General features: G+C 33.0%; 1 protein-coding gene across 1 annotated transcript; it reads right to left on the minus strand.

The window, feature by feature from the left end:
* LOC131178286 (40S ribosomal protein S5-2-like) lies at positions 1-5815 on the minus strand. Its single transcript, XM_058143222.1, has 4 exons — positions 5717-5815; positions 5413-5424; positions 380-639; positions 1-205 (listed from the first exon to the last, which is right to left on the minus strand). Exons 1-4 carry the CDS (start codon positions 5813-5815, stop codon positions 1-3), a joined length of 576 nt encoding a protein of 191 aa, XP_057999205.1.
* Between the last annotated feature and the right edge of the window lie 5953 nt (positions 5816-11768).

The following is an 11768-nucleotide window of genomic DNA, read 5'->3' on the forward strand; positions in this document are numbered from 1 at the left end:
TCATGACAAGAAGTAAGCATAAAAGATATTGATTGTTCTGAAGATGAGAGAATGAATGGTCTTGATGTTTTTGAAAGCAGCCTCAAGAGCACTAGTGGTATGGAGATAGATGGCATGGTTAACATGCCTCAAAGGGGAGATATCCACAGCCTGACGCCTGATAACACCAGCAGAACCAATTCGAGTGGCATCTTCCCGGGGCCCACTATAGTAATACAACATAGATAGAAACAAAGAAAAAATTGAGTCAAATAGGTAAAAAGTCAGCAAACATAAAATCCAAAGGTCTATAAAAATAGGGACGTCATGTAATGAAATTTAAACATCCAGATTAAACCCAACATCTGATTAGATACTAGCATAAAACCAGATAATGCACCTGTTAATCACGGCATCCATAATAACTTGGATTGGGTTTTGATCAGCTAGAAGATGAATGATTTCCATGGCATGTTTCACAATCCTAATTGCTATAAGTTTTTTCCCATTGTTTCTATCGTGCACCATCAATGTGTTTGTAAGCCTCTCCACAATTGAGCACTGGGCCTTCTTGAAATGCTTAACTGAGTACCTCCCAGCAGTGTGTGGAACATAGGTTGAATGCTTGGCTAGTTGGACTCTAATGTAGTCTGTCACACCCTACTCCTCATAAGATGTAATATGTTTCCGTAGTACACCTAATGAATTACCGTACTTCACCTACCGGTAACCCATTCAATATGCTACAAGGGATTTTAAAATAATTTTCGTTCATTTTGGAATTGGTGGGTAAAATTTTTTTTTTTCAAATATTAAAAACCTTTATTTAAAGTCCAAACATAAATCAAATTTTTGGATATTTAAGATTTCCGCAATTTTTACAAAAATTTCAGCAGAGTGCTGTCTATATTTTGAGAAAACAGCTCTTCAAAACCTGAAAATAAAAACACTCCCAATATTTTTCTCAATCACAACTTCATTTGCAACCACCAAACTTCAAATCAACAACAATGGCAACACTTCAACTCAAAATCCAAATTTCAAATCAAAAATTAATAACTCAAAACATTTCATAAACTCATACACATTGCAATTTAAATATTTAATTTACATTCACTATTAAATTTACAAACACAAAATCTCAAAAATAATATTATTACAATTTTATCTGTACAACTGCTCAAACTACAGAGATACATATGCATACTATCATATTTACAGCAAACTAAACTACTAGGGTATAGACAATACCCGTACAGAAATTCTTCAACCGTGCTCCTCTTTGACTGTAGCAGCTCACTCTACTGCTATGTCCTTTTTTCTATCTGCGACAGCAAGTTAAAGCTATCGCTGAGTATATAAATACTCAGTGGTACACAATAAAGAATAAAATGTATAATATAAAACATTTATGAACAAATCATCATTCAAAATCTCATAATCGCATTTCACAATTTCTTTCTCAAATTACATTTATAACAAATCATAATTTCAAGCTTAATATAGCACAACTTGATCAAACAATTTAATAAACGTAGTGTTGCCAAACAATAACACAACTTAGGCCATGACACAAAATTTTCGAACATGCCGTGTGTACATCACGACAAAGCATACTCACCCCACTAATCGAAATCAATGAGGGAGGTGGCTAGCTAGCTAATGAGTACTCATCCAAGCTCGCCCCTCAGACTGGAAAGCCAGAGAGGGAGGAAAGTGATCAAATATCAAACTCACCCCACAAGTGGAGGAGGAACATATTAATATTGTCATGCCAAGTGTGAATTAAAAACAATTTAAATCAAGTTATTCAAATATTTTATACAATTCACAAATCAGGTTTCATTCTAAACTTTTCAGTACAAGGTAGGCAACACACTATTTTTCAAATAAGATTTTCAAAGTCATAACTAAATTCAAAAGCATATTGTTCAAATATTTCATACAAATCAATAAATAATTTTCATTCCAAATTTCCATTGTAGAATAGGCAACACAACATTCTCGAGATTCATAATGAACAAAACACATTCACAATATATAACAAATCAATTTCCATTATGAAAACTATAATTTAAAAATTTTTGTGCACAAACCTGATGCGAGTCGCCTATCGGCCTTGACTCGATTTCTCGGGTTCTTTCCCGGTGTTCTTTTCCACTGAAACACACAGTTTCACAGTGTTTCAGTATCATAACTTAGTATAAATCCAACAATTAATTCATAAATACTTAATTCTAGCCCAAATATGCTTAAACTAACGTTCTTGGAAATTTTCATTTCGAAATTACTATTCACTACACTATTCAAGTCAATTTGTTGACTTTCTAAGGCTTAATAGGTATGGGAATTCCAAATTCACCCACATACCACATTTTGGTCACTAAATTTGTTGGTTTTGGTTGTTTTCTCAAAACTTAGGTCTTTTAGGCAAAATTGCCAATTTTCAGTTTTGGAGTCCTAAGTTGCACTGTTCCATTGGTCACTTTACTGTTGGAATTTGGTAAAACTTTCTTCATAGAAAATGTTCCCTAATGTCTTAAGTTTATTCTCCTTTTTGAATAACCCCAATTGGAGTTTTGTAGCTCAAGTTATGGCCATTTGAACCATGACTGCCGGATTGGATTCAACCCAGAATTCTGGGCAATTTTTGGTGCTGGTAGATTTGGGTCACCAACTTGAGGTGGCCAAATGACTTGGTTAATGGAATAATTTGGGTTTGTGTTCTTCATGAAAGTTTTAGGTCTATATCTCATCTAACCACTAGTAAAATTTCAGGTCATTTTGACTTGCCTAGCTCAAGTTATGACCAAATGAACAAACACTGTTCATTTGGTCAGTTTGTACAGGGCAGCCTGCAATTTTCTAACTTTGGTCAATTTGTTCACTAGGTTTTAGTCACTTTTTGGGCATGCTTCCTATATGAAAATTGTGTCATTTAGTGTCTATTTTCATTTCCAATTGGTCCCATACCAATTGGAAATTTCATTTTTAGTCCTTCAAAGTTGAATTGGTCATGCTGCCAGCAGCATGACCACACTCCCTCCGAATTTGGCTTTCATTCAAACACTTCTAACACACTTAATTAGGTCACAAATGACCATTTCTCACTTCACATTAGGTCAAAGACACTATTTACAAGTTTCTCACATTTTTGTCTCTAACCCTAAGTCCAAAACCCTAGTTCACAATTTCTTTGCATTTAACCAAATCTAAATATTTCAATCTCATTACCACATTCACATAAGCTTACCTAACATATTAAATTCAATCAAAACACATGCTTTTCATCACAAACCCTAGCTGCCAGAATTTCCATCTAGTCCTCCAACAATTAATTTCTTTTCATTTTAAGCATATTTCCATGTTCTTCATGCTATAAATACTTAAATTAAACTATAATTTCCAAGTTTAGCTACTAACCTTGAATGCAGAATTTTCAATCTCCCTTTTCTTAATTTTCTCCTTCTTTCTTTCCCTTGAATCTTCTTTTCTAGTTGCCCAAACAAACTTTAACCATGGTAAGACAATTTTCTATGGTGGGATTTTGTAGTCTTCAAGCTTAAAGATGAGCTTCAATGGTGATTTTTGGTGAGGAAGGGAGAAAATAGATGGGTCACATTTTTTTGAAGAAGAAGATGACTTTATTTTTCTTTTCTTTTCTTTTCTTTTATGTCTTAAGAAGATCAAAAATCTAATTAATTAAATATATTAATTATTATTTTTATGGCATCATTGATGTCATCACCTTTTTAACTTTTTCATTTTCTTTTTTTTATTATTTATTTTTCTATTAGTTCTTTAATTTAATTCCCGACTCCGAAATTTTCTTTTCCCCAATTTTATTTGACAGTTAGGTCAGGAGTCAGCTCTCGGGGTCAATTGACCAAATTGCCCCTCGCCGATTCAACCCGGTTTGTAAATAATTCAATATTTCTTTTGGCTCCCTGACCTAATTATTTGACTGACTTAATAATTCTTTTTCGTGATTTTCTCTTTTCCACTGTGTTCGTAATGGTCCTAAGGACCGCAGCGTCACATTTTACGGTTCGAAATTCGAGTTTAAATCGACTTCGTAGTCGTTCCCGAGAAGGTCACCCATCGCTGTGACTCTCGGCTCGTTTAACTTCTTATGTTTTGTTTTTCTTATTTATACTTAACTAATTGGCAATTACTAATTATTTGTGTTTATAGCTTATCTAGTTGTCTTAAAGGTGGTTCTAATCCCCTTAATTGTCCGAACCGACACCGGTCACCGGAACAGTGAAATATACCTAGCTATACAAATAGGGGTGTTAAATAGTCACTCAAGGAAATATCATTAACTTGATGCACAAAAAAATTCTCTAGTATCCCATTTGAAAAGATAGAATTCAACATATCAATTTTAAATATCACAACAATATGGCCCCAAGCACACAGATTTAAACCAATCATATTAAATGTTCAAGATTCAAAGGGCACATCATATGCTCATAAGGCAGCAACCATCAATTTAAGCCAAAGTTCATCAAACTATATAAGCCCAAAAAGAGGGGGGAAAAACCACCATATTAAACTCTCTTTTCAGTTTTTATTAGGTAAGCTTCTTCGAGTGCAAGATCAAATCTTCACGAGACGCTCTTTTTAAATTTTTCGATTCGGCAGTTAGATTCGAACCCACCTCACTTACTTACTTCACCAACCACGTCACACCAATAACTTCACGGCGTGGAAAAAAAGTGGCGTGAGGTGGTGTAAAAGGGTTCTCTCAATAAGGATTTAAATTTAATTCACAAAAAGGACCTTGTGAAGTCGCAGGTCGTCGTCTCTGAAAGGTACGGGGCAAAGAAGCCACCCACGAGGGGCTGAGACGGGCCCCCCTGCCTGGTGTGACAAAAACAACAACGAGCTATGATATTTCAAAAAATGGGTAGTGTTCAAGATAGACACAACAAAGCAAATGATAACAAATACCTATCACAATTTCACTAAAGCACAAGAAACAACTTAGATGGGTGTGTGCCCTACTATGTCTGCATAAGGCTACTTACATTACATACAAGTACAATTAAGCCCAACAAGTTGGGCCTGCAACAAGACAAGCAAAAGTAACCTACAAACTTATATCTCCATGCCACAGCTACATACTTCCTAACCATAATATTATTATCACAATACTTTAACCTCTTGCCTCAATTGAAAATTGCAAGAAGGCACATAAACCAAACAAATTACCTAGAATTGTGGTCATCATTCAACCTGTATATTTATTAAGAACATCCCTAACAAAAAAAAAAATTACAGGAAAATTTTCATAGTTAGAAAAAACCAAATTCAAGTTAGAACTTAAAAAACTACCCCACATTCACAATTGGTAGGCACAAAGCAAAACAGAATGAATCTTAAAAGAAAAAAAAAAGAGACAAAAGCAACAAACTCAGAACTCCACACAATCTCTAATATCTATGACATTTCATTTAAAATGATAATATTCAATAGGCTAAACAAAATTCTATTCCAAACATAAGAACTGGACAAAGAAAACCTTTAACCACTAAAGATTACTCAAAACACAGAGTAGCAGATCAAACGATAAATAAAAACATTATAATAACACAGATCTACACATACATATAATTGCAAATAAGATTTAACCATGACCTAATCCAAACATTAATCAGGCAAAAAACACATTTATTACAATAAAAAAAATAATTAAAATGATTGAAAGTGAATAGGAGAAGCAACTTATAACCTGAACTTCCTCAAAGGTCCATCTGTAGAAGAGTTTAATCTCGTTGTAAGGCTGAATAGGTTCTATTGTCACTATTGCCACCGCCAAAGCTACAGCCATTGCTTACTTGTAAACATAATACATTATGGTAAGTAAACAAGAGAGAGGTTCCAGAGTAGCCAAAAGAGAATAGTAGCAAGATATAGGCTACAAAACCTATGATTCCAAGAGTTGAAGGGAGTGTGCGAGAAGATAAAGAAGCGGCTTAGCTACCAGCACAGTGAACAAAGGAGAGCTTCTATGATGAAACCCTAATTTATAGTAGTGCAACTAGGGTTAAGGGTTTTGTTAGGAATATATCTTTGTTTTTGCGAGCTTGGGCTGGAGCCGTTATCCTCGGCCTCCTTAAAAAAAAAACTTTTTTTAATTTCCATTTTTCTTTAACACTCTGTTTGGCCTTTTAGAATTAAAAAGAGGAATAGTCAGTGCCACTCCTTTCCTCTCTCTGTGTCGCCATCTACCTCTTGAGGTGTGATTCACTTGTATATTTGGTTGTTTAATAATGATTCACCCGTGTTTAATTTTTTTTCCCCTTAGATTTTTTTTTATAATTATTACTTAAAAGTCTCTCAATTTTATGAGTTTTATTTCATAAAAATAACTCAATTTTAATTTTTTTCTTTCTTAAAACTCATTAAACTTCAATTTGAGTATCATTAAAGTCATTGTAATCGACTATTGCAGGTTTTCAAGTTAATACGGATTAATTTTTCACTCATAATCACTCAACTTTATATATTTTTTCAATATCATTACTGAACTTAAATTTCTTTCTTAAAATTCAATCTTCCTCAATTTCAATTTGAATAAATTTAAAATTCCTATTACCTATAATTGTAAGTTTATAGGTTATCATGAAAAATAAAAAAGAAAATCTCTCTTTACATCTCTCATAATTTTACTTCTTTTTAATAAAATTTTAATAAATTTTGAATGATTATACTGACAATAATTTATTCACACGAACCACATCATGTAATACTCTAGAGATTTAAGAAATATATAATTTATTAAGTTCATTATTTTAATATTTTTTAATATAAGTGGATATATATTTTACAATTTAAAATTTAAATTTTTACTATTAAAATTGAGTGCATTTAGTGCGTAATACTATTTATCTGTAATTTGAATGAATAAATGAAATAATTATATTTTATATAGAATGCCACCAATTATTTAATTTTTCCCTCCAAATTACAAATAAAAAGTATTATATTAAATATACTCAAATTCAATAATTAAAGATTAAATTTAAAACTTTTAAAATAAATCTCAAAATGTATTCAAAATATTAAAACAATCAAATCAATAATTATATATTCATAAATTTATGAAGCATTGCATAATTAATATATGTGTGTGTTAGTGTAAATATTTGAAATTTATTAAAAATATGAAATTAAGAGAGAAATAATTTTTAATTTATGGTAACTTGTAAATCTTCAATTATAGATAATACGGACTTTAGGTTTATTTAAATTGAAATTATGGAAATTTTGAGTTTTAAGAAAAAAAATTAAAATTCAGTGACAATATTGAAAAATAAATAAAATTGAATGACTGTGGGTGAAAAAATAATATATGATAATCTAGAAACATGCAATAGCCGGTTATCGTGATTTTAATGATACTCAAAATGAAGTTGAATGAGTTTTAACTAAAAAATTAAAGTCGAGTAATTTTTATGAAATAATTCATAAAGTTAAGTGATTCCGAATGATGAATTACCCCATTTCTGTATTGCTTCACATAATTGAATATATAAATATTAGGAAACTAAAAATGCTCTTCAAAAGGAAATCATAAAGTTTAAGGTAGTTTTTCTCTATATTTTTTTTTCTTTTACTCTTTAGAACTTGAATATATTATGCTCTTGATTGTTTAAAATTTGTAATGCTATATGCATATCTGCCAAATAAACCTGTAGATTTATTTGCTACAATGTGGTGCTAAAACTATTTTTTTTCAATTAATATAAATTTTAGACAACTCTGAACTAAACAGATGTTGTGAAATGATATAACTACCCATGAAAAATCGAGTAAAATGGTAAAATTGCTTGCTCAAAGAGTCAAAAAGTAGGTCAAGTGGGTCAAGTAGTCAAGCCACTCAATCAAGAGACTTAAGAGTTAGGTAGCTCGAACGCTTTAGGAGACTCGAGTAATTGATTGCTTGGACATTTTATTGATAACCTGAGTAATAACCAACCGATCATTGGCCAAATACGGCTTATCGCAACTAACCAGCAATGGACATGCTTTTGGCAATGGTTATGCTCTCCATGTCTCTGTTTATAAGTATTAAAAACAACTCCATAAGTCAAGTACGCTTACTATGCCAAGTCAGTGGCACTATTTGTGGGGAACCCTAAATCACCAGCTGAAACATCTACATCTAAGATCACCTCTATTTCACAACATTCTCTCTTTTTTGCTGCCAATAATCTTTAAGTTCTTGATCCTAATCATTCCTAATTTTTTTTTTTCTCTTTGATGGCTATAAATTCAAGAACCCCAAACAAAGACATTATTTCTGTCACCCTTACACTGAGAGGAGATCTTCCAGCATCGTCCTTGGTCTCAAATATGGCTGCATCCACCATCCGTTCTGATGCGCCGAATCCATCACACAATGTGGCCCTAGATCAACAAAAACCCTTCCAGGGGATGGCACCAGATCATATATTTCCAGTGCATCCAGGAGATTGAGGCCTAAATTTCATTCCTTAAAAGATTGATCCCAGGGACCAATGCCCCACCAGGGACACTTGCCCCAGAAATAGGAAGAATCATGTTAGCAAACCTATTCAGAACAAAAGGAAAAACATAAGAAACCACCTAGTTAATGAATAACAACTCAGGAAAAAAGAGCGGTCAAGACTTAGTGAGTGAATAAAAGGAGCAGTCCGATGAATCACTACACCCACAGATAAACTGGGGATTGGTGAGAGCAGTACAAAAGTACCAAAAATAGGTCGAGAAAGAAGACATTAGCATGGGAGATGAATCTCCACTGTCTGGACCAATCCTAGTTAAACAGTTCCCAACTAAGTTCAAATTGCCTACACTCGATAAATATGATGGGACAACAGATCCAAGGAGCCACGTGGCAAACTTTCAAACAACCATGATACTCTAAAATGTCAATGACTATCACTTGTGTAGAGTATTCCCCACAACACTACCGGTTTGGCACAAAAATGGTGCTAATGCCTCAAGCCCGGATTGATCTGAAATTTTCATCGGCTTGCCATCGAATTCAAAAATAAGTTTGTTTCTTCCATACCTCCAAAAAAGTTATCTTCGAATCTTCAAAAAATAAAAAAAAAAATGAGGGAGAATCATTGAGGGACTACATTGCTCGTTTCAACACTGAAGCAATACAAGTAGAAAACTTGAACCATGAGATAGCATGTGAAGCTTTAAAAAAAGGAAAAAGAAATATGAAATTTTCAGACTCAGACATAAAAGACCCTACAGCAGACTATTACTAATTAATGTAGAGGGCCCAAAAGCACATCCGGTTGGATGATGAGTGACTAGCCCTTAGAGAAGGAAGGAGGTCTGGGCATAACAGCAGAACAAGAACAACTACATTTCAGATTAGGTTTACTGTTCAAACAAAAACAAATAGCATAACAGAATGAGGTTCCATAATTATGCTCCTTCGAATGAGTCCAAATCCTGAGTACTTATGTGGATCTAAAAAAATGGAGAACAAGTCAAATGGCCGAGGAAATTGTACCAGGATACTACAAATAAAAGCGACAAGAGAAAATATTATAGGTTTCATGAAGATCATGGCCACACAATCGATGAATGCAAATAGCTCTAAGATGAAATAAAATGACTAATTAGAGATGGTCAACTCAAGAGATTCACCAGAGACAGTTAGGTCGAAAGAAGAGCACATGCCCTTAGAAATAAGGACATCATTTAGAATAAAGACAAAAGTCCAATTGGAGTACTCAATGTAATAGTTGGGGGACTGAACACAGGTAAGATAGGCATTAAGAGGCCAGTCGAACCAAGTTGTCATGACCCAAATTATGGGCCGGACCGACACTAGGACTTGTGTCACAATATATATAACCATTTGGGGAGCTTAGCTCACCTTAACATCCTCAATTAACACAATATGATCACTGGGAACGCAGCTCCCTCATCCACATAAACAAATAAATTTATAAGTCCACACATACATAATCAATAAGTTAACAAATTTAAGTAGTTAATCTTTTACAGACCCAGTTAAATAAAATGTTACTAGCACATGCAGAGTTCTAGATTTCAGATCAACAATAATAATTATAAACAATGTACCAATAGACCTGCGAAGAAGGAGACAGGTCAATCACAAGAAAAGCTCTCCTGTAACTTAGAAAAATGGGTGAACAGGAGTGAGTGAGCATTCGACTCATAAAGTAAGATATTGATTTTAAAAATAATTTCTATAACTATCTAGTTCTAATGCATCCCTAAGGATGGAATGCAACACTGATCCACAAATTTCACCAAATTCAAATAATATTCGCACAAAGAATAATTTGGAGTACTCATACACTCATATACCACATCAAATAAAATACATATGGGAGCTGATTCCCTATACAGCTCTCTTCATCCAAGGCCTGCCAGCAAGATCAACTCGAGCTGAACTTTCGCTTAATAATCCAAATGTGGGGGTCAGCAAGATCAACTCAAAGTCACACTTACCCCAACTTTCTTAAAAAGGACCAGACCCCAAGCGAGACTAACTTAAGCCGATTCGCCCGTCCTACCCATATCTATCACACCACACCACATGCACACCGACACACGTACACAGCACCAAATTACTCCAAGGGGACATCCACATTTATTTTTGCAAATAAGAAAATGCAACATAAAATGTGCCTAGTATTTAGTTACATACATATATTTATATGTGATGCATGAGAAAGCCTTGAATATATAATAATATTAAAATTGTAAATAAAATCAATATCTACTCACTAATTAATTATTGATCACCGCAGCGGCTAGGCGGAGGAGGAAGACTGACCCGCCTTACCTAAACGTTATATCAAAAATTTTATCAATATTTGCTTGAAACAAAACTTTAAAGAATCAAGGAACAAATTGTCACACCTTACTCCTCCGTAAGGCATAGCATGATCCCGTAGTACACCTAATGAACTACCGAACTTTGCTTACCGGTAACCCATTAAATATACTGCAAGGGATTTTAAAACAATTTCCGTTCATTTTTAAATTGGTGGGTAATTTTTTCCAGATATTAAAAACCTTTATTTGAAGTCCAAACATAAATCAAATTTTTTGATATTTAAAATCTCTGTAATTTTTATAAAAATTTCGACAGAGTGCCGTCTATATTTTTTAGAAAACAGTTTTTCAAAACCTAAAAAGAAAAACACTCCCAATATATTTTCTCAACCACAACTCTAATATTCAATTTCATTTCACAAATCAGCACAAACAACTCAATACACAGTTTGAATTAAATCAAACATTAAAACATCTCATTAAGGTGACAAAATTAATATTTACATTCGTGGGAGTATTACAAATTTAGTAGTACAAAACTTTATAAGTACATAAAATCTCAAGATAATATTACAATAATTTGTATTTGATTACATTCCCAAAATATATTACAAAAGAGTTGATACAACTACTTAAATGAAATTACATACATATAATTACAGAATTACATCAAAATCTAATGTACAAGGGTATACCTATGATATACCCGAAGATAGTCTCACTGTGTCTTCCAGTAATCTCACTCAACTGCTCTATATTTTCTTTCACCTGCTATAGCATACAAAGCTATCGTTGAGTAGTGAACTCATTGGTGCATAAACTAATAATTTAAAACTTAATACAAGTTGTTCTTTGACAACTCATAACAAATAAAAATTTAAAATTTCTAAATTCTTCAAAATTCATGACATCCAAAAATTAATATTTTCATTCATACAAATTATTCATTTGAATAGCATTTTGAT

Source organism: Hevea brasiliensis, chromosome 3, assembly GCF_030052815.1.
Source record: "Hevea brasiliensis isolate MT/VB/25A 57/8 chromosome 3, ASM3005281v1, whole genome shotgun sequence".
Taxonomy (NCBI): Eukaryota; Viridiplantae; Streptophyta; class Magnoliopsida; order Malpighiales; family Euphorbiaceae; genus Hevea; species Hevea brasiliensis.